Consider the following 24293-nt stretch of genomic DNA (forward strand, 5'->3'; position numbering starts at 1 on the left):
CCCAGTTTTAGAAATGAAATTTAAAACAGAGTTCTATCCCACCCACCCCACCCCTCTTTCTGTGGTCACGTTCCCTAATGATGACATTTTGCTTCTTTGCTCTCAGAGGTAACCACTCACCGGAATTGGGTGAATTCACTTTGGGGTAACTAAATTCTCTTGTGATTTCTACTCCAAAGTTTAGTGCTTTGTTAACAAGTATAATAAGGACCTAAATAATGCTTAGTCAGATGGAAATAAAAGAGCTTTGAAAAGCAAGAAATGTGTGAGCAGGTGTAACTTACTGATGGTAGTGATGTTTTTGAAGCATGCCCATCTAGCATCTTTCCAAGTAGAAAAAGTTTGATATTTTTTTATGCTTCTAATGAAAAGTGAGAATCAAATTTATCAATTTTTCTGACTACCAGATCCCTAATAAGATATCTATAAAGAAGAAATAGAAACCACTTAGGTACCTAACTAAAGTTTTTATGTTCTCTCTAGATTTAATTTTGAGGTTTTCTTTCCTATTACCTAGATAATTTATAGGTTACTATAAGCTATTTTAATGGACATTCTCTATTATTTATAATCCAGGATGTATTCTGAGAACATCAGGACCAAGTCATAAAGATTTAACATTGACAGCTTTGAGGATTTGTGCCATTATGTTAAAGGCAAAACAACAATTTGAAATTTAGAAACCATTTCAGTGAGTAGGTGTCAGAAAAGTCTTACTTGCTTCTTTGGAAAGATAAATGTACAAAGTATATTAAGACTTAAATAATTTGTTTATGGTTCGAGGCCTATAATATAGTGGTTAGTTTTGAGCTTTAAAATTGATGGTACTAGTTTTGGGCAAACCAAGTGATATAAAATATTGAATATATTGAATCGATCTCTTATTATTGTCAAAGCACTGTCTCGTCAGTGTTATAGTGGACCCCTGTATAGGTATAAGTCATATCCTTGCCTTTAAGAAGTTTACTTTCTAGTTTACAATTTAAAATATTAAAATAAAAAATTCTAAATATTTATAAATTTGAGGTAAGACTTATTTATTTTTCTAAGTTAGTTGATTCCTTTGACTTATGGTGGATGTTCAGAGCTGTTAAGAAGAGTCTGCTTTCAAACAAATAATCTTTGCGTGAGACTCATATGCAATTTATGAGATGTATGTCACTATCTAGCTAAAGTTTTTACCATAAGATCTAACAACTGGTGAACTCATTCGAATGATACATAGGAACTTATGCTGTGGTGTCCAAGAAAATAAGCAGTTATCCTCCACAGTTCATATATTTAAAAAATTATCCTTAAGTGAAATATGTCCATAGGAGAAAGTCTGTAAATTTACTCAGATAAAACTTTGTGGTTCTTTATCAGCACAAGCGCTATTTCTATATTCACTAGAATTCTTTACTTTGTATCATATAAAAACAACCAGCATATGTCCTTAAATTAGGCACAGACTAAAGATTTTTAATAAGCTCTACCCAGCCATTTAGTTTGGAACTTCCCTCTTGTTGCCTTTTTATTTCCTATTTCTAGCTTTTCTTCTTTTCTTCTTTTTTGACCCTTTTATACCTTTCATTTATTAATTAGCCTCTTTTTTTTTACCCTTTTATACCTTTCATTTATTAATTAGCCACTTTTTTTTTTACATAGGAATATACTGTTTTAAAAGGTACTGTATTGTAATTCCTCTTACCTACATTCCTTTTCCATCATTATTCGAATTTGCTCTGAAATCTCATGCATATGATAATGGGAATAGTACTGGGAAAGGTGATTTAGGAATAAATCGTCATTCAGAGGCCAAATCAGTAAGGAGATTGCTGGATGAATAAAATTTAATGTAGCTTTATAACAGTATTAACACAGGAATAAATAATAGCTAATTAAAAATAAACTAATTCATAGGACCTTAAATAAAACATTTGGCATTTTTTGGTTATTAGGGTTATCAGAGACATTTCTCATACCTATTTAGGTCTAATAATAAATGCTGACTTCCGAGAAAGAAGGAGCAGGCATATTTTCTCCCATGTAATCCAGTAATGAGGAGGAAGCAATAGTATAGTAGTCTGTCATGGACTCCTTACAGGATTTCTGTTATCAAATGTAGAATACCAACCAAAAATTATTGTCCCCTCTTTCTGCTCCACTGAATTTTCTGAATAGCCTATTATCACAACAGTATATTTCTTTCTACTTGCAAGTAAACTTTGGGAAGTTTAAGGGTTTTTTCATGAGAATATATTACATTCTAGCACCTCACTGTAAAAACTTACTCTCAATTTGGAATTTTTATCAAAAAGTATACCCATCAAATTGCCAAGGGTAAAAGCAGCATCACTTCTTGAGGCAGTCATAGCCAGAAAACTATATTTTTCCAGAGTTGGAATCTCATACCTAATTGTACCTGCAAGTATATAGAGAGCTTCTCCCTGCCTTGTCTTCTTGAGTTCTTTGCCTAGTTCTTTCTATTTCCCAAAGATCTGAACCATGCAATATTTCCAAGGAAGTTATGGGCCTGTACGAGACAAAACCTGCTTTTGTTCATTAATGACAGCTTTGCTTTCTATAATTTTGTTGCAGTTTTCTAAAGTAATTCTTTAAATCTAACAGTAATTTTTTGGAAGGCAAAAATGAATAAGCACAAGAGTATAAGTACCATAAATTAATGTTCTCCATTTACAAAGTTCTGATGTGTTAAAATGCTTGTTTCAAGCTACACAGGCATAAAAGGTATATACACAGACAGAACCACTAGATTTAAATATAATTAAACAATATATGTAAGTCAGGTCATTATGTTGTATACCTTCAACTTAAAAAAAAGATAATAAGTACCTCTCGATAAATGGAGTATGTATCTCTTTATACAAAACTATAGATTAAAAATTTTGGACAAATAATTATTTTAAAAGTTTTATGGTAAAATGGGAGAACTTTATGTACTTTAAACAATTTTTAAAACCTAATAAGGTATAAGAAATAGAGGTAGAACTAAAACATACCTAAGAATTTTGTTGCTTATTACCAAGCCTAGTGAAGGCTATGTTGAAATCTAAGTTTTCTGTTGACTCCAGTTGCCTCTGCCTTACCTTGACTTCCAACATGGATGATTAGAAATTGGTGCAAATTGGATTCTAAAATGAACACTGTCTTTGACCTAGGGCTTCTTGTTGAACCCTGTCTTATCCCTCATCTCTAGGAGGTAATATAAGTGTAATATGTATCTACAGCAAATAGTTAATGAATACTTTATCTAAAGATGAAATAATCTAAGTACTTTTTAATAATACTATGCATTTATTTAAAATCATCCCAGAAATTCACCTGGAACAACTAAACGTGAACTAAAACACTTGAATTAAATGTTGGCCAGAAAAACCTGGGGATTGAAGAATGAAACTACTAGAACTCTGCTTAATACATGATATAAAAAACAAGCCTATGAAATGTGAGGTCCTACAGCTTGAATGAGGGAGTAAGTAGTTCAAACACCAGGACATAGTTTCAGGGTACTGATCAAACCGGAAACTGCTCAAACTGGAAACTCCAAAATCTAATTTGGTTAATTATCTTCCTCTCCCAACCTCCACCCCCTTCAAAAAACATGAAGACCTCCAACCCTCTGACATGCTTTCCTAGTGGCCTGCAGCTGCATGACTCAAAGAAAAAGGTGTTTTCTTTGGAACACAGAATCAAAACTAAAGCCAGCATCCTAGACCATGTTCTCTGGCAAACAAAGGGAAACAAGGAGGGAAACTTTCTCATTTTGGCTCTCACGGAAAGCAGAATGGGGCCATGAGGCCATTTAAAATTTTATAACTAGTTTAAACAGAAACAATACAATGTCCAGACGTGACTCCAAGCCTGTATTTATTCTGTCAAATTGTAAATGGGAGGGAGATGGTCATAAAATTAGAGTTGTTGACAACAAATGGTTGCTATGCAAATTTGCTTATGAACAGTTTCGAGCTCACCTCTCTTTATTTACCAGTAAGAACAAATTTGAGATATGATTGTGTCATTAAAAATAAAAAAGGGATGATTTTTAGGTACCCAAATATACTTTTTGTTATATAATTTATTCATTTGTCAGTTTCTCTTTCTATTGCAGTTTTCTAAGTGATGCAATTGGGTTTTCTTCCTGTCAGACAAAAAATCATTGTGAGGAGCCTGAATTAGTATACTGGTTTTAATAGATGCAAGAATGTTCCGCAGATTAGCGACTTCAATTAGATCTAGTCATCCACTGCTATCAAGGATTTTTGCATATTTTAAAACCCTTCATTCTATAGCTGGAAACTTTACACCTGGTGAATTTAGATCACCATGAAATTTGGTCTCTAGTTACTTTAGCACGAGATTGTACTCCTGGCAAACAAGGGTGGTCTATTTAAAAGAATGTAGGCCTAGGAAGTATTGTTTGGGTACTCCGAATCTGCTCACTTTAACATATGTCATTACTCCAAATACCAAAGTAATATATCTTTGAGTGCTTTTCATGCAAGAAATAATTTATTTTTTTAAATAATTTATTTTTATAAGAACCCAATGTGCCAAAAGAATGGTTTTCTTCTGTATGGTTTTGTATATGCTGGACTTCATTTATTAACTGTCATGGTTTGAAAGCTCTGACTTCCCACTGTAAAAAGTAAATTTTTTTTTTCCAATTATAAAAGCCATACATATTCATTTTTTAAAAAATACACAAAAAATATAGGAATCTAGAAGAAGAAACACAAGTCTCCCATAATCCTGCCATCAAAATATATTTACATTTTAGTTTAGTTCTCTCGGGTTATTTTTACATTTTAGCATAGTTTAGATAATATGATATATATAACTTACATATAAATTTATTTCTACTTTTAATCTAGGATTACTCTAGAAACTTAATGATTATATACTGTTTTATATAAAACTTAATTTATTCATATACCTATTGTACATTTAAGACATTGCCAATACCCTAAATAACACTATCAGAAACAACATCTTTGGGCAGCTTCTGTCTTCTAAAGCTAAGTTTTATAGACTTTTATGTAAATGCTATGAGAACTTAAGCTTTTATTAGAGAAAATAGTATTATATAATTTATACAGAGTTGGAATTAAAACTTGAAAAAATGTATTCATGGCCTTAGCTACTATTCTAGTTATAAATAGCACCTAGTTAGGTAACAAAAGAATTTGTGCCCAAATAGAATTTGATGGTGGTAAACCAATACTTACCTCATAGATTGTTCGAAGTTGGATTCAGGCAGACTGCTGAGTAGGTCCTTCTTATGAATTCTGCCATTAGTCTACTTTGAGTCTACTACCTTCCATTCTTGAAAGTACTCTTGGACTTAGGTAGGGAAGGTTTCGACAGGCTGCCTCTCTACTATCAATTACTCATTTGAAGATCCCACCCCTCCTATGTAGGACATTTGATGGAATCAAGGTTTTGTGATTTCCCTCTGGTGTCAACATAATGGATTTTGGGGAGAAAGAGAAGATGTGATCTACCTCTTTCCGTTTCATTAGGAATGATTAATCTGCTTCTTCTTCTTTTTCTGATATCTTTCATGCATGAGAACACCCCCTTGCTTTATTTCATTCAGCAGGCACCTACCTAAGCAAAGAATGTGTGGGAAGAATTTTATCAACACTTTATTTTAATCAGTTATAGGTGTTGCTCTTGAATAATAGCTAAAAGTTGAGTTTCCATATTACTCCCAGACTAGTCTCCACTAAAAGTACCTAAGAGTATGACTTCAGAACTCTGTCCTATGTATGTTATCGATAGCATAAAGAATCTGTCTCAGCTGGAAGCAAGATCTGAAGAAATATGGTGCACAGCAGTCAGTGAAGAAAGACTCCAAATAATGGCAATGATTTGTGAATAAAAATATCAGTAATATATGAAAATAATGTACAACAATGATCTAAATCATAAAAGTTGATTGCTATATCCAGTTTAAGTACAAAATAATGACTTCTAAGAGAAGCAAAGGAATTTGAAGTAACTATAACTAGGTGGCAAATAAGTTTATAAAGAGGCTTTAATAAGAAACAACTTTAGAATTTGTACCCTTTATAATTTTGATAACAATATTTGGAATGAATACCAAACTGTTAAAGTAAATAAAGTAAATAAAATAGAGATTAATACCAATCATCCAAGTTATTGTAAGAATTAAATCCTATAATTTGCCATTTTTGTAAATTATATTCTAAAAACCTTTGCTAGTGAATGAAACCGGATGTTGGAAAGACTTGTAGCATTTCAGCTTAATCTTTATTCTGAAGGCAGTATGATCAAAAGGATCACTGGCTTTGAAGTCAAAGCGACTTGGATTTGAATCCCATCTATATTACTTATGCTATAGGCAAGTAGAAACCATCCAAAGGAAAAAAAAAAAAAAAGCAGTCCAACAAGGGGGAAAAGGCCAATGAAATGATATTTATAAATATCTAAAATTAAATTTAAAAACTCAACTCCCAACTGAAAATACTATATCCAATGCAAATATCCTTCAAAAAATGATGAAATAAAATTCTCCTAGTTAGAAGCAGAGAATTGCAGAAAGAAATGCAGAGTACCTAAAAAAGCAAATATGTAGGAAATATAAAATAACAATTTTTATTAAAGCAAAACAATAATAATTTTTAATAGCTTTTTATGTGTCTGTAGAAGTAACACAAAGAGTAAATAGAGTTGAAATGTAAAATTCTTGCATTGTTCAGTAAATAGTAAAAGTAATTACGTAGATTGTAATAAGTGGAGGATGCACAAAACAATGAGACAAATAGAAAATAAAAAGCAAAATGGTACACCTAAGCCTAGCTGTGTCAGTAAAAACATTAAATGTAAATGGACTATACACTCTTAAAAGACAACAATTGTCGAACTCGATAGAAAAACAAAATCAAGACAAAAGTGTTATTTGAGTAATATATGGAATTTCATAATAAGAGGGTCGATTCAACAAGAAGATATAACTCTAAATTCGTATATACCTAATAACATAGCTTTAAACTACATAAAGCAAAAAGTAATAGAACTAAAAAGGAAAAGAGACAAATCCACTTTCATAGGTAGAGATGTTAACAACATACCTTTCTTGGTAACTGACCATAGAAGCTAACAAATCAGAAAGGACGTTAATGATTTATACACATGATTACCCAACTTGACCTATATATTGGCATATATAGAACACTACACTCCGCAATTGCACAGTACACTTTCTTTCCAAGTGTACATGGAACATAACATAAATCTGGAAAAAATAACTGCAAACTTTTATATTGTTTATTTTTAATTTAAACTATATCTGAGACTAAGAAACAGGAAGACCCTTACAATTCTTCATAGGACTACTATGTTTGAGTAGGAAATGCTGGAATGATGCCATAATTTTCTAGTTTATTTTTTTTCCAACAAACTATTAGGCGTATAGAGAATGTCTGCCTCTGTCCCTCTTAAATGTATCAGGTTTCCAGATAATAATCTGGGATTGGGTGTAACAAACCTGACTTATCATAAAAATCACCAGTGAAGATTTTTAAAAACAGATTTCTGAGTCCCACCCTCTAGAAATTCTGTATTTTCAAAAGGCAGCTGGGCTGATTCCAAGTATTTGGGAATCACTGAAATGATGTTCTGTTTGTCATATGGAGAGGGAAGGGGGAAGAATATAAGAATATGAATTAATGAATTTGGGATAATAGCTGAGTCAGGACTGGGTATGGCTGAACCCCATTGAATGAGGCAAGAGGCATCTATCCACTGCTAAAAGTTTTATAAACATGAAAATTAAGCACATTTGCATAAAGCATCAAAGAAAAGAACTTACTCTTTTTACTGACTGTATTCAGCGACTTTATATAAAGAAAGAAGAGGGCTATTAGTAGATGTAACAGTGCACATATTCATTTTTTATCATAAGCTCTTGGTATTTTCCAAACACTGTACTTTTTAATATAAACAGACTTGTTTTGAGTTAATATGCTAGCACGCATAAATATATTTGAAAAGATGTCATTCATGCTTTTGTTATTTTGAATGGATAAGAGGAAGGGGACACAAATATATTGTTCAATATAATGAGGAATTAAAAGAGATGAACTAAGGTCTACTTGAAAAAGTAGGTACTTGAGAAGATAGTGGAAACTGGCTAGATTGGCAATTATTCATTTAAAGATTTTACAGACAGGAGCTTTTCTTTCTGTAAACATGTTACAATCTAAAATTCATAAAACTTGATAGCTTTTTTTCTTTGTAAAAGTATCACATAGCACTAATAACCTCTTTTTTCATGTTGTTAGTCTGTTTTGTTTTGTTTTGTTTTGTTTTGTTTTGTTTTGAACCTACCCTAATACTTTTAACCAAACAAGCATTTTCCCGTGTGCCTTTTTGGAACTGAATGAACTTCACTCAGTGGATGGGTTAGCAGGACATTTAAAGTTTCAGATCCTCCTTGCCTGTGCAAGTAAGGCTACTCTTTGGGAATGAGCAGCTTGTTAACTTAGCTCCATTTCTGAAAGAGTTATCAGTAACATATGTTATACATTATGCTATGAATGCTCTGAAATGTCTTGAGGTCTTACTGATGTTCCATAATTGGGAGAATACTGTCTTAGTTAAAGCACTAACTCTTAAAAGCAATACCATGTGTTCATTCTTGGGGGTCCATCCCACGGTACCATTGAGGGGAAATTGTTATGACAGGTTTTCTAATGTCTCTGGCAATTAAACTTTTAAAAATACATTCAATGCTATAATCAGATTCTATTGCATTTCATGTAAGGAGGTAAAGTACTTGAGACCCAGGACACTCTGGAGTAAATTATGCAACTAGGAAGAAAGGAGTCACTCACTGTTCTCTGTCATCTCGATTGTTGCACTTCAGTAGCCAGGACCTTGAGTCATCTGGATACAGCAGAATAATGCATCAGCAGTCATTGCCGCAGTCACGGATAATTACAACTGTGTAAATCTGACCTTCATCAATGGATTTCCGTAAACTCAGGTCTATCAATTGAAAAAAGATTGTGGTTTCTAAAATAAATTAATGCTTTTTGATTGTGTATTTTCTCTTATTAAAAAAATCTACAATATTAAAAAAAAAGATTTCGTGCATTGATTCCCCTTTAAGCACCCCTGAAAAAATGATATTTGCTCCAGATGTGAAATTGTTTACAATAAACACGTTAACTTATTACATGCAATAATATGGTATGTGGTCCTTCATGTATTTCTATAAAGTAAAGGTTCCACTTTAATTCCAGGACTGTTATTCCACATGACTCTTTTTTTTCTTCTCCTCTAGACTTCTCCAGAGAACCCTGGGACAGTAGGTGGAGTGCAAAGCTGTATTGTGTTGCCTTCCTTCTTTTTTTGTTGCCTTCCTGCTGTTTTTTAAATTATTATTCTTGGCCCAGTCTTGGCTGCTCCTTTCTCTGCCACTAAAGCTACCTAACTAAACTCTGCATGTATGGTATTATGAGGGACTTATTTATACTGTTTCATTTCAATCCTGCACATTTATCATGTCAGTTATGTTTCTTGTGAAATCCTTAAAATCGGGATTGTCCCTAAAGCAATCTTGTGATAGGCAAACTAAAATCTCACCTCTGCTTTCCAAAAAAAAATTCCCTTCCATTTTACAGCACTCTTTCTGTGCCCCTGCTTCCTATCACAAGACCCTTCCAGTGCTCCAAAACTGCCTAGGGGCTTGTAAAGGGAGAAAATAATCTGAAAAACAGATATAAGTAAGGCGTTAACACTTTATGTGTTATCCCTTCTCAGAACTATTTATATCCTGAAAGAGGAAGACAGGGAGGGGGCAATTTAACAAAAAATAATGACTCACTAATAATGGAATTCCCTGCTTCAGTGACATGGAGGTAGTAGTGTTAGCTGGGACAGGCCTTCCTCCATGCCAAAAGGATGAGTGGCAACAACAATAGGCTGCATCTGGGCAAGATCTCATGCACATTGGGAAGACATCCACATTTGTGTGTGTATAGGCCTTTAAGAGATTTTGAACTGGTTGTGATCATCTCATTGAATTTTTGTCCTAAAATGTTGTCAGCTTGGTTTGGTTCCTTTTACTCCTTAGTAATTTATCTGTTATGAATTTTAGTGTTTGGTGTCCATGTGATGTCAAGGAGTCTGACTGTCTGCATGATTGTTTATCATTGCTCTAATCCTTTCCAACTATCACAGGAAGAGAGGGGAAGGGACATTTTCAAGTTTATGCTGAAATAATAAATTGGCTATTTTCTCTCTCTTCCTCTCACTATGCAACAGAAGAGGCAGACCAGCCCACTGCAAACCCAGGCATGATCATGGACAGTGTGGAAGCAGGAGGAGACACGACACCTCCCACCAAGAGGAAGAGCAAGTTCTCAGGCTTTGGGAAGATCTTCAAGCCCTGGAAATGGCGGAAAAAAAAAAGTAGTGATAAATTCAAAGAGACATCAGAAGGTGAGATATTAAAATTTAAATGTATGTTCTGAGTTGAAGAGTTCTGTATTTTAGAAGTACTTAACTTTTTCATTCTTTGCCCAAACTTCTATAACCCCCTCTTTGAGGAGGGAATTTAATCTTTTAGAATTAAAAAACCAAGTGGTCATTCACTGAGCCTTCTATACTAAGCCTCATTCCCCAGTTGGCATTTTGATGAGATTCAAGTTTATCTATCCAGTGGTAATGGAGTTCCTGAACTGTAGCAAATCTAAGATGCTTCTTTTTTCCTATTCTAGCCACTTCCTCCCAGAAAGAGTTCATCCGTAGATACCTTATTATTGAAATTTCAGTAAAAAAAAAAAGATGTAAGGATTAAAAAAAATTATTTAAGGATAGTTCCTTTTAGAAATGCCACTTTCCTGGTAGCATACATAGTGTGTGAAAAAAATTAAGTTTTTAAATTTAAAGTTAGTTTTCCTGTTCTTTTCTTTCCAGAGACTAGAAAATTGAACCACTTTATTCTTTTACCTGTGGAGTTAGAATGCTTAAAGTTGACCTTTAACTGCCACATTTCTGAGTGCTGTTTTCCAATTTAATGTTAGTTTTAGAGCGAAAAATATCTATGCGGAAACCAAGAGAAGAGCTGGTTAAAAGAGGGGTTCTGTTGGAAGACTCTGAGCTGGGTAAGTTTGCATATAAATAGCATATGCCTGTCTCTGTACATTTGGTCTTTGGTTCTGGCTAGGCATTTGAATTTCCTTCCTCCCTCCTTCCCTCCCTCCCTTCCTTCCTTCTTTCCTTCCATTATTGCTGTTTTTGAGAGGGAGCGGGGCTTTAAAAAATTGTTTATGCATCTAGAATATATTTTTTAAAACATCTATTAAAAAAGAAAAGGACGACTCAATAGAAAAGTCTACAAAAGCCTTGAACGGACAATTCACTAAAGAGTATGTACAGATGCCCAATAAACAAATAAAAAGGCAGGGTTTTGTTTTGTTTTTTTACTTTGTTAGTAATTAAGGAATACAAAATAAAACTAAAAATAATCCTACATATAAACTAAAAAACCTAAAATTAATCATATAGCCAAGAACAGGAGGTGAGGGTATAAGTAAGTGGAACTAACATACAACTGTTGTTGGAAGTATTAAAGTGGAATGATTACATTGAAAAACAATTTAACATAATCTATGAAAGCTGGAGATATGTAAACCCATGTGCAAGTATGTCCAGAACTTGGCATGTATCCAACAATAATGTATGCACGTGTATATCTAAATGTACAAATATGCCTGTAGCAGCAGTATTTACTAACAGTAGAGCAAAATTGGGAAGAACCTCAGTGTCCATTAATAGTTAAACATATAAATAACTTGTGATACATTTATAAAATGACATATCTATACAGCAGTGAAAACAAACTAAATCTGCATGCTGTAATATGAATCTCATAAGTAATATTAAGCAGTTAAGTCAGTCATGAAAGAATATAAATTATATCATTTCTATAAATGTAAAGAAAAGCAAGCAGTATTAAACTACAGTGTTTGGAGATGACTGCTTAAGTGATTAAACTGTAATTAAAAAAAAAAAAAGAATCATCACAAGTTGAGAGTGATTGCTTTGTGGGAGAAGGAAAGGTATGTTATAGGGAGAGAAGGAGGCTTTAGGGGTTTGGAAACACTTCTTACTGTCCATGATTATCACATGGGTGTTCTTGTAATATTTCATTGAAATTTACATTTATCTTTTACATTTTTCTGTACTGGGTTATACTTCACAATGAAAAAACAAAGATCTTTCTATAGAATTCAATGTTATACCATCTAATTTTAATTTATTTAAAGAAGTCAGATATTTTTGTGGAAATGAAAATATCTGATAAAGGAAAAATAGTAAAACATAAGTGAAAATAACTGATTTATTTATTTATTTATTTTACTGAATGTTAACTTAGGTGTATTTTATTTCTTCTAATAATTTCCTCCTATTTCCTTTATTAAAATCTGTTTTCTTGCTTGGAGGGAAAAAAACTGTTCACCTTTCCTTGCAAATATCAAAGTTATCTGGCCGTGATCTTTAACTCTGAAATTGAGTGGTTGGCGAAGGGTCCTTGGGGCAGACATTCTCTGTCCCCGTACGTCCTCAGCTTCGTGCTAGCTGCAGAACTGTATCGTTTCCTTTTTTTTTTTTTTTACCAACTTTGTCTTATGCCCATATTGCTGCCCTTCTGTCTGTCTGTCATAAAGATCATGTTTTGGTGTTTCAACTCTCATTGCTGGTTTAATAATGCCAGGACTTTCTCCGAAGTGTGACGTTTATGAAGCAGTTTATCAGAAGAGTTCAGACTGTAGTACATTGGTTGAATTTCATTTCTCTTCATTAGAGTTACTTTGCATGAGACAAAACCTAAAAACCAAGTTTTAAAAATATATCCTATCCTTTGGGTGATGGGAGAAATGAGCTCAACTGACACAGTATTAAACTTTTACAGTTTTGAACTATGTGAACGTCTTGCTTATTCCCAAAATTTAATTAAATTATGTATATTGAAGATTTGGTACCTCAACTATATAAAAACTAAGCAAAAGAAACAAACTCAAAGGAAAAAAATACTAAAATATTAGCCCTGGTTACCTCTGGTTGTTGAGATGGAAATATGGGGTATGGGAAGAGTTTCTATATTTTTCTGAATTTTCTGCATGGTTAGTATGAACATGTATAACTTCTGTTGTATCACGAGTCTTTTTACACAAAATATTCTAGGTATTCAGGTAGTTAACTACAATTATAACACCTCTGTCGCAGCACCTTTGGTCCTTGCTTTTTTGATAATACCATTCCTCGCTCCATGCCCCCTCCTGCCTCCCACTTATCTTACTCACTAACCACAACCTTTTGTATTACTTCTTTTTTGTTTTTTCACCTTCATTCATTGTTTTTCAGTCTCTTTTGCCCCATGCTTCCTATTAGCTCTTGATCCAAGTTGTTTTTAGCCTAGAAGCTCAAAGGGCCAATTGATAAATGAGTTATAACCATTTGACAAATGCCACTCTGCCAATCAGAGAACTAATTTAAGCTTTAGTCTATTAGAGGAAACTCAGAAAAAGGCCTTAAGGCATGGCTTATATATTTCCACATTAGGCCAAAAACAGTGTTTGAACCTTGAAGTACTTTTCATATTTGAAGATGGCTTTTGGCTTGGTTATGATTCTAATTTGATTGTATTAAAAATACTTAATGGATTTTCTGAGTTGGTGGGGGTAGGAGGCATTCATGAGCATCAAAGCCAGATACTGCTTCTACTCCACTCTATTAGCATTGCAGAAACTAAACCCTTCGTATTAAATATAAGAAAATTTACTTTAAAGTAGACAACCCTTATTAAGTAACTTGAGAGAGAACTGATCACCTTTGCATATATTTTACTGGTATATGCTGAGTATAAACCGATTAATAATGTGTCTTAACCTTTCACTATATGGTTTTCAAAATTAGCAATCTTTGTTGGCTTTGTAATGATTCATTGCTTTATATTCTAGAAAGTCCTGTTTTTGTTATTCAGTGCTCATTTGCCTTAATCTCTTCACTACTTTTAGTCCAAGCTCCACCTCTTATTGAGACTTCATGAAGAATGATACTGTCTAATCTCCCAGTAGGAAGTGGTAGGCTGGGGTGAGGGAGACTGGTTGTGAGAGCTTGAATGACTAACTTAAGAGACATTAAAATGATACTACCTAAAGTGTCTCACTATGGAAAGCAAAGAAGGATACCATCTAGAGAGCATCTAGTTCCAATCCCCACGACACTAGAAAGTGAGACAGAGTTTTTTGTCTCTAACCTCAGTTTTTTCATTTCTTTTCTCAAAAAGAGTCTAGAAAACCTCACAGTAACTGGGAATGTTTGTCTACTTATTCCATGAAGGAATCTTAACTTAGTTTTCATAGGATGAGTGGTGATTCCAAAGCCTCCAGCCTAGTGATCATTCCTGCAGTTTAGTTTGTCACTGTATATCAGTCAAATTTGTCACTGTATATCATGTTGACCTCTGATCTATCTGTCAGTCCTGCCCCTTGATCACCACTCCTAACCCGCAGGCATCTTCTGCTGCTTCTCACCTATATTCTAACAGTAACTCAGTATTAAAAGCACTACATAATCCATCCTCCTCACAGCTCTCAGAATTAACCTTCTAAAAGACAGATCAGGTCATATCTCTCTCCTACTTTCCTTCATTGGCTTCCTGTTTCCTACAGAATTCTGTCCAGGCTCTTTTACATGGTGTTCGGAATCCTTCATAGCTTGGCTCTTGCTTGCCTCTCCTGTCCTATCTGTAACTATTTCTCATGTGCATCTATTCTCCTGCCAGACCAAAGTAGTTGCTAGTTCTCAAACATGTCAAATAATTTCATACCTTCATATATACTATTTCTTCCTCCTAAATAGACTCTCCTCATCTTGTCATCGTGTGATAGGCTCTTACTCCCTCTTTAAAACCCAATTTAGCTACCACTTTCTATGAAGCTTTCCTAACTCCACTCCTACCCCAAGAGAATTTCTTCTTCCTTCCCACATCACTTCATCCACTATAGATCTTAACGTTTAGCATTGTAATTACTTATACAATAAGCCTGTCTTATTCATGTAGCAAAGCATCTAGCACATAATAGGCAATCGGATGTTTATTATAAAAAGGAATTACTTAATTTCCATTACTACTATATAGATCCAAATGATAGTAACAATCTAGATCTAAATAATAAGCCAAAACCAGAAGAAGGGGAAATGGGATAAAGATGACCATGCCATTTCCATCAGTTTGCTCTTTCCCTTCAGACCTTGCAGCTGGTGAGGATTCAGGGAAGTTGAGCAATACTGTGTTGAAGAATGGCCATACGGCCCCCATAGGGAGTGCCAGGTCTTCTAGTCCACTCCAAGCAGAGGAAGAGCCAGGAAGAACAGCAAGCTTTAGGAAGCCTGTTCTAGAGGAGGACCCAAGGAAGCGACTAGGTAAGAAATTCTGGATTTTTAAGAGCCATGGGTTAATCATTATTGTTTATTTCATGGGTTTGCAAGAGCTAGGGGATAAATAAAATCCAGAGAGAGTTTTGCTCTTTAGCAATCCTCAGCTAGTTGTAACTATAACTAGAATTTCCCCCATCTCATTCTTTCATTCACATAATAGTTAAATTTGTGATTCTCAAGGACGGGAGGAGACATTAAATGTCAGAAACCCTTAGAACTTTTTCAATCTACACATTCCTTCTCCTTCACTCAAGGGATTCTGATGTGCCTCCTCTTGGCTCTTGTGTGAAGGATCGCTATGCTGACAACTCTCTCTTACTGATTGAGAAGGTTTCATGTACTTTAAGTATGTCAAGGTTGGGGAACTTTTGCTTGTAAACTAATATGTAAATTAAATAATGGATGAAGTTGACCAGAAGTCGGTAGATATGTTAGCTTTTTCAGTCTGTCTTGTTATTCCTTTTTAAATCATATCTGTTATTACACAGGCTCAACTGGAAGCCAGCCTAATTTTGAAACAGAGTCTGTTCCTGAGAACGCACCCAAACAGCCTTTATTTCCCCCTAAAAGACCCTTGTCCTCTTCTCATGAAGCAAATGAAGGGCAAGCAAAGGATCCCACTTCCTCTGGCAGCACAGCAAGGCCCATCTCCTCCACTGCCACCACCACCACCACCTCCACCGCACCTGCCGCCACCATTGTTGCTGCCACAAACCTACCAAAAACTGTTGTTAATTCCTCGGTCCCTCCCTCCCCAGCACCCAGGACTCTGCCTGCTGCTCCTGTCAGCATGAACACTACTGCTACCCCAAGCCTCCCTCCCGCGGTCCCTGCCAAGCAGCCCCCCGTCCCTCCCCCTAAACCAGCTCACAGAAATAGCAACCCTGTCCTTGGTGAGTGAGCCTTTAAGTTTTGTTGTTTTGGGTTGGGTTTTGTTTTGGATAGTTGTTTTATTGGATAACTGATAAAATATTGATCTATGAGAGAGTTCTCCATATCTTGTCCCTTCGAATGTGCTAAATATAGAGAAAAGTTTTGATAGGGAGGCAGATGGCTATGGAAACAGGCTGAGATCAGATAACACTACAGTTAGGTTTAAGTGCGGGGGGGATTAATACCTGTTCTCCTAAAACAGCATTTCTGAAATAGAATTTATAGTTTGGGGGACTGGACATGTGAAGATCACAACAGATTTGATCGGCATGGAGAAAAAGTTTCTTTTTAATCTACTTTAAAACCGCCAGTGCATTCCTTCAGCATAAGCCCAGTAGATGAAAAAATGATTATATAGATGCCAGTGTAATTTGTGATTCAGTGTCTGGCATAATATCTTCATGGGGAACTGCAAAAGATATTACTTAAATTGTCCTGATAAGATCATGTTTTATCTTGGGAGAATTAAGAATGCTGCTCGTAAAAGAAGTGGTGGAAGAGAGAAAGCAGGGGAAATAATTGGTTTTGGTAAATTTTTTATATTTACCTGAATTCCTACGTAGGTCTGTTTTCTTTACACAAATGCATACCTTCTCAAAGGAATTTCTAAGAAAGGGAGGAGAAGAAGGAAGGCAGTTTTTCAGGAAAAATGATACTAGGCTTAGTACTGCTTGAAGTTCTTGTTAATGATTGGAGGAATAAAACATGCTTGTTGAATAGCTAATACCGCCAAGCTGCGAGGAGTCACCAGACCCTTGAAAAACAGGCTTAGAATTCATTGTGACTATGACAGGTTGGAGTGATAAAAACAGGATAAAGGTTGTTATTATTATCACCCCACCTTGGAGGGGTAGTGCCATGCTGATTTATCTTTGAGGAACTTGAGCTTTCATATACTTATTTTCAAAACCTCCTCGTGAAGCAGAAAACTGATTTTATCTGTTATATAGTTAGGGCTAGTAGAACATGAAGAAATCGTGACTCACTTAAGGTTGCAGTTAGTGAAAGATGGAAACATATATAGGCTTTTCAGCTCTTTTTAACTCTGTTCTGTACACCTGTGTTCTCAAACTGTTGTCTGGACAGGTGTTCTGATCACAGTCACCTGGAGGGCTTGTTAAAACAGATTGCTGGGCCCTGCCCTTTAGTTTCTGATTCAGTAAGTCTGCCATAGGGCCCGAGAATTTGCATTTCTGGTAAGTTCCCAAATGATGCTGATGCATATACGGGGACCACACATTGAGAACCACTGCTCTAAACCAGTAGTATACCCTACTCTTTTCAGGGTAGACAACATTTTAAAAAATGATATTATGTGTATTATATCCTGGGCTAAACCACAGAGGCCATTCTTGGTCTAAGGTGAATAGCCCAAAGCAATAGGCCCTGTGACTGAGGGATCACCATCAATCCATGAGTAGTTATCAACAACAGGAGAAAAATAGGACCGTTCACAGAGTTTGTATTAAAGTTAATAGATTTGATTTAAAAGACTGTCCTTTATTCTATAGCTATGGCATTATTCTTTGGTGTTAAAAGGCCATGTCCTTCATGAAAGGATTATGTTTATAAATGGTTTACTTAATATCAAGTCTTGAAAATATGAAAAATTGACAACATGAGGTTGGTTGAGAATTTCTTTTTGATTGTATTGGTCCCAGAAATCCAAACTACTTGGAAACTACTGCTGTAGACATTGCCGCATCTCTTAGCAGGCATAATAGTCTTATGACTAAGGACTAACTAGAAGTATTAGAACTAAGGACGGAGCACCATAATAGCCGAACAGAAGAAGGGAATTTGTAACCTTTCCAGTGAACATTCTGGCATCTTTCCCACAGAACTAGAGCCAAATGCCATTGTCAGGGTGTATGTACCAGAATCCACTTCCTTAACATTTTCAGGTATATGTTTTCCTTAAATTACTAAAGATAATTTACCGTATCAATTCAGATGTTAAAATACTCAAATTTGGTCTTGTCAGAGGTTTTGTTGTAAATGGAATAGCTAAGTGCTATTTTTAGAGAGGCAGCAAAAGTCCATTCTGCCCAAAAATATCTTTCATTGATCCTAAAACTCACGTTTTTTGAAATTTTTAAGTATTTATGCAGCATTTTTCTAGAAAGTCTTTTTAGAAGTTTGCTTATAATGAGTGACATTTAAACATCAAATTACCTAGCCTTTTACTTTGAATGCTGCTCATAGATTGGGATTTAAGGCAAGTAAATTTATATTTCAGAGAACCTTGAGACATGTGGAACCATAAGAAAACAATTGGTGGGACCAAAATAAGGAGTTTGGGTAAAGGGTTAGAGGTTGGTGATCAAGAGAGCTACTATTCAGTTATTTTGCAAAATCGACCCCTGCATGATGTGATAATCCGCTTCTTAAAGGCCATTTGGAGCCTCCAAAGGGACTTTGTTGAATCTACATCTGAGTCACTATGGAATTTGGGGGATCACATAGGGGTATATACTGTCATGATATAGGGTGCGGGCCTCAGTCTTATATCCACAATGTGCCAGGCACTGTGTGTAACCTGTGGATATGCTGATGGAGATGAGGTTGCCCTGTTATCAAGGAGCCCCCAGTATAGTGGGGAGTGGAGATCGGTTGAGCATAAAGGACAGCAAGAGGGGTGGATACTAATAAAAATCAAATACAATGGGATCCAGAGATTAGAGCCTACTAATGAGACCTGGGAACTAGCTGAGTTCTTGCCTGTTTATAGTATGATCTTAGGCAAGTCACCTGACTTTTGTGGCCTGAGTTTTTCCTTCTGTGAAAGGGTAAAGATAATCTCATATAAGGAGACTTTCAAGTCAAGGGTAGAAAGCAAATGATATTTTTCAAAGGACTTTGCATTTGCTGTAAAAATCCAAGCTGTCATTATTGATAGTTTCATAATACAGAACTAAGATATCTAGATATCACTATCAGAATCTAGTAACAATACCAGATAGTGTTTTTTATTGCTATCTGCATGTTTAAATTTTTTAATAGAGTACTGTTGACAAAAAAACTTACCTGAATTTTTTTCTCTATATCCATATAAACTTTATCTTCACAAGAACAAGTCATAAAACTTTGTCATCTCTCATCATTTCAAAGAAGTAAGAAATTTCTCATCAGAGTATTAAGGTAGTAGTCTTCCTACACCTCTATACATTTATTAAGCCTCATAGGTATTTAAATATAAATTTTGTTTTAGGATGAGCTATCTAGGAGATGGCAGAGCCATGAAATGTTATATTTTGCCTGAAAGATTAAGACTGACCTCAGCTCTAATTCTAGGCCTTGGGCTGTCCCCTCAAACCATTGAAATGTTGCTCTCTCTTTTACAGCTGAACTGTCCCAAGCAATAAACAGTGGTATATTATCAAAACCATCCCCACCCTTACCACCTAAGAGAGGCATTCCATCAACCTTGGTACCAACCTCGGAGTCTGCCGCCGCCACCACCACCACCACAAAAGCATCAAATGATCAGAGGGAGAGGAGCACATGCTCCGTGGGCTCTGAACCACTGCTGATGATCCCACCTCCCTCTCCATCCCCACCACTGCCTACTCACATACCTCCAGAACCCCCACGGTCCCCTCCATTCCCTACTAAGACTTTTCAAGTTGTGCCAGAAATTCAGTTTCCACCTTCCTTAGATCTACCCCCAGAGGTTCCCCAGCAGGAAGAACAGAAAAAGGAAGTACCCAAGAGGATGTTGGACCACAGCTTTGGGGAGCCCCATGTACCCTCTAGGCTGCCCCCAGTCCCACTGCATATCCGAATCCAGCAGGCCCTGACTAGCCCACTTCCCATGACTCCTTCCTTGGAGGGCTCCCATAGAGCCCATTCGTTGCTCTTCGAGAACAGTGGCAACTTTTCTGAGGACAGCAACACCCTGGGTCGGACCAGGTCACTTCCCATCACTATTGAAATGCTGAAAGTGTGAGTGCCTTTCTTCAAACCTTGCCTCTTGTTTCTTCTCCTTTACTCTTCTTTCTTAGTTAGCCCTTCTTGGAAAAAATTAAATGAATAAATTTAAAGGAAGAAGAATACTCAACAAATAGGACATGTTATAGCATCTGGACTCTGTTTACCCTGCCTTCTGTAACATTGTTTCCATGGCAGAAATTTTCATGATGATACAAAAGTTACAAACTTTCGTCCTTGAAAATTAAAACCATTATATTTTTTAATATGATTTCTGGTACGTAAGAGCATTGACTTTGGAGTAAGATAGCTCTGGGTTCAAATCCCAGCTCTATCTCTTATTTACTAGCTGGTAGTAGTGTCTGTTACTTAACCTTTCTGCTCTTTAGTTGTCTAATCTGTAAACAGAATAATACCTATTTACAGAGGCTTGTGAGAATGAAATTAGACAAATCTGAAAGCACTTGTGCCTGGCACACAAACTGGGTACAGAGGGACAGAGAAAAGTCTAGAATAAAATAAGGGAGCTCTGAAAGATAGCTCGATATTCCAGCCCCATAGACTAGAACTGGTCATCTTGTTCTCTCCCTCATCTGTCCCCAGACACTGAATCTGTTCACACCAGCATTGGTACTAACACCTACTCTGTCTTTTTAAAATTCCAACAAATTGCAACTGAAGATTTAACACTTTTCTGCAAAGTTGGAGATGTGCCTTACTACCTAAAACAATTGTTATAGAGCTGTTACAGCATCCTACTTGTTACTTGTTTTGCCATAATCTTTGTTTTTGCTAGTATATTTAGTTCACACCCTGAAAAGAGGCCGTTTAGTAGTTTGAAGGTAGGCTAAGTCATAGTTTTATGCCTCCAGAGTGTAAAGCAGGGAAGTTAATTTTCATCTTTACTTCTGTATAATAACCTTCTGGGATTAGGTTATCATTTTGTCCTACTTCATTGTTAAACCAAAGGGAAATGGGTTCAATATTTGTATTAAGTGTCTTCTATGAGGCAGGTACAGTGTTAGATACTGTGCAGTCTTCTCATTTAACCAGATCAAAACAAACTTGCACCTCCCATGCAGATCATCAGGGCCCTATGTGCCAGACACTAGCACATTCTAGAGTTTGTCTATTTCATTCTCACAACAAGCCATGAGGTGGTATCATTTCCATTTACAGAAAAGTAACTTACAAGCTAGTAAATAAGTTATAGATCTGGAATTTGAGCCTTTAGATTAATAGGTGCTAGAGTTTCTCAGCAAGATTGTTAAAGGAAGGAATTCTAAATTATTTCATTCATGGACTTTTCTGTAGACATTCAGTATTTTGCCTTGCAAATCAGTTGTCCTTTATGCTTCTAAAAGGGAAAATATAATTATATTAATTTGTTAGTCCAGACGATGAAGAAGAGGAGCACGCCCGCCCATCTGCATTCGATGAAGACATGCCACCTACCTCAGTCGTTCCTAAACTGCCACGGTGTCTGCAAGAGGAAGAGGAGGAGAAGGAGAGCGACTCTGACTCAGAAGGTCCCATTCAGTACCGAGAAGAAGAGGATGAAGATGAAAGCCAGCATAGTAAGAAAGGGAGGGAAAAGCAAAGGAGAAAATTCTTTTACAGATAAAGGTACTTGCTGGTCTTAGCAAGTGTAAGATGAATGTAAACAGGCACTGTTCTCTCATCAAGTCATCTGGCTAACTGATGTTAGAAGTCACTGGGAAGGACTCTTGTCCCTGTTATTTCTACCGTTATAATAAGCCAGTGAGGGGGAGCCAAACTCATTGAGTCATTGGGTTTTTTCATCTGTTTTTGATTTAAAAAGTTATTTACCTTGATGGTATTAAAGAATGTGGAGGAGAGGACAGTTGGTATTTGGGCTAAGTTGAAAAGACAAAAGTGATGCTCTCCTTCAATCTAATGAACTTACTGTGTTCATGGAGCAAAGGCAAAAAACATATTCATGTACACAAATCTACCAGCAATGGAATTCTGATTCTTAAAAGTGGGAAAGCAGCTTTAAGAATAGGAATTTATTGTTAATTTTTTTTTTAATTTAAAATAAATAGTATAGGAATTGTATGAGGTATGTTAGCACGAATGTCTTTTTGTTGTAATTCAGAAGGCTGTCCCATGCTTAGATTCTCTCCTCTAGCAATTCTTACTGAGGAGAAAAATAGGACTGGTAGAAGAGAGAAGATATCTTTATCTTTAGCCCATCTGAGTCCATCTGGCTGAGATTTTTAGATGTCTAGCTTTACCCCCAACTCTGCGTTAGCTGGATGACCGGAGGCCAAGTAGCTGGGAGATATGATACTGTTCATTTGGACTCTTGCCTAACTCCAGATGAGGTTGAGCCTTAAGCTTCTATATTTTATTATTTCCCTTCTGCAAAGGTGCTCTGGCCAACAAAGTGAAGAGGAAAGACACACTAGCAATGAAGTTGAACCACAGACCCAGTGAACCAGAGTTGAATTCTTGGCCTCGAAAAAGCAAAGAGGAGTGGAATGAAATACGGCACCAGATTGGGAACACACTGATCCGGTAGGCCTTAGCTTAGAATCAATCCTTTGATTTGATTATGCCAGTACGTATGTTGGAGACTTACTTTGTGGTAGAGCATTCATTCATCTTTTTGTTGTTGTTGTTTTTAATTTTAGAAATAGCATAATTTTTTAAAATATATATTGTGCCCAGTTGGGTATCCTCTAAGAATTTGGAAATTGAGATAAATGTCTAACCAACATACTGTATACTTGAAATTAAAAAAAAAAAAAATTGGAAGTTAAGGAACTAGATGGCTCTTAGAACTTTAAACCATGAGATAGACATATCTCACAGCTTTAAACCATAAGATAGACATAAATATGTTTTTTTTTTAAAGTTTGAGAGAATTCAGGTGGTTCCCAGGACAGCAAGACTCCTTGTCATTTCTCCAGTTGCTCAACCATGAGATGCCAACCCAATTAAAGATCACGCCTACAATTGTCATTATGTCTATTATACATGGTCCATGTAACTGCCTCCCTTCAAAGTGTTAGTATATTTTTCAAGTCAGCTGGAACCAAAAGCATAGAGAAACTGAATGCAGGTCAGCTTCCTGCACATATAATACATATAAGAGCCCAGATATATAGACAGGTGTTTGCGCAACTCAGATGTGTCTCTTGGTAGAGTGAGGAAAAGGAGATGTGACTCTTGACATTCCTTACAATGTAATTAACTAAGGATGTCCATTAACAAAAATATATTCTCTTCTGTCTTAGACACCTGTCTGTGCTATTGCCCAAGATGGCCGTCTTAATGCAAAACTGTGGCCTTCTGATTGTCAGCAAGAGACCATCAAAATTAGGAATTAATGTTAAGAATGGGGATCTTTGACAGTTGATTCCTTTTACTTAAGAGCTGGTTGCACATCTTTGAGTGTTTTCACAAGTCATAGTCATCTTAGAAGAGCTTGTTAGACACTTACAATGAACCACCTGAAATTGAAATCTAAAAATATAAGAGATTAACGTTTACAATAGCAATTTACAATAGCATCAAAAATATTTACAGATAAATCTGACAAAAGGTTGTATAAGACCTGTTCACTGAAAAGTATAATATACTGTGGAAGAAAGTAAAGAGACCTAAATAAATGGAGAGAGATACCATATTCATGGGCCAGAACTCTCAGTATTATTAAGGTATCGATAGATTCAATACAATTCCAATCAAAATATTCCCCAGTAGGCTTTTTTTCTTGGTTGAATTTTTATTTTATTTAAAAATTTTTTCAATTATAGCTGACATACAATATTATATTGATTTCAGGTGTACAACATAGTGATTAGACATTTATATACCTCAGGAAGCTATCACACCAATAAGTCTAGCAGCAGTAGGCTTTTTTTTTTAATTGACAAACTGATTCTAAAACTCTTAAAGAAATACAGGGCACCTAGAATAAT

The 24293-nt window shown here is 35.7% G+C and overlaps 1 protein-coding gene across 8 annotated transcripts in view; it reads left to right on the forward strand.

Moving 5' to 3' along the window:
- Window positions 1-24293, forward strand: part of PHACTR4 (phosphatase and actin regulator 4) — a 77150-nt gene that overhangs the window by 41976 nt on the left and 10881 nt on the right. For 3 of the 8 annotated variants that reach the window (XM_023529213.1, XM_023529214.1, XM_023529210.1), the window contains exons 3-10: window positions 10297-10473; window positions 11058-11138; window positions 15292-15465; window positions 15969-16373; window positions 18255-18317; window positions 19758-20358; window positions 21736-21920; window positions 22737-22884. In XM_023529213.1, coding sequence (XP_023384981.1) covers window positions 10297-10473; window positions 11058-11138; window positions 15292-15465; window positions 15969-16373; window positions 18255-18317; window positions 19758-20358; window positions 21736-21920; window positions 22737-22884 — 1834 coding nt within the window. Of the gene's footprint in view, window positions 1-9313; window positions 9342-10296; window positions 10474-11057; window positions 11139-15291; window positions 15466-15968; window positions 16374-18254; window positions 18318-19757; window positions 20359-21735; window positions 21921-22736; window positions 22885-24293 lie in introns of those variants that run through there. The other 5 variants (XM_023529217.1, XM_023529216.1, XM_023529211.1 and 2 more) reach the window with 3 other exon arrangements.

The sequence above is a fragment of the Pteropus vampyrus genome, unplaced genomic scaffold (assembly GCF_000151845.1).
Source record: "Pteropus vampyrus isolate Shadow unplaced genomic scaffold, Pvam_2.0 Scaffold36, whole genome shotgun sequence".
Taxonomy (NCBI): domain Eukaryota; kingdom Metazoa; phylum Chordata; class Mammalia; order Chiroptera; family Pteropodidae; genus Pteropus; species Pteropus vampyrus.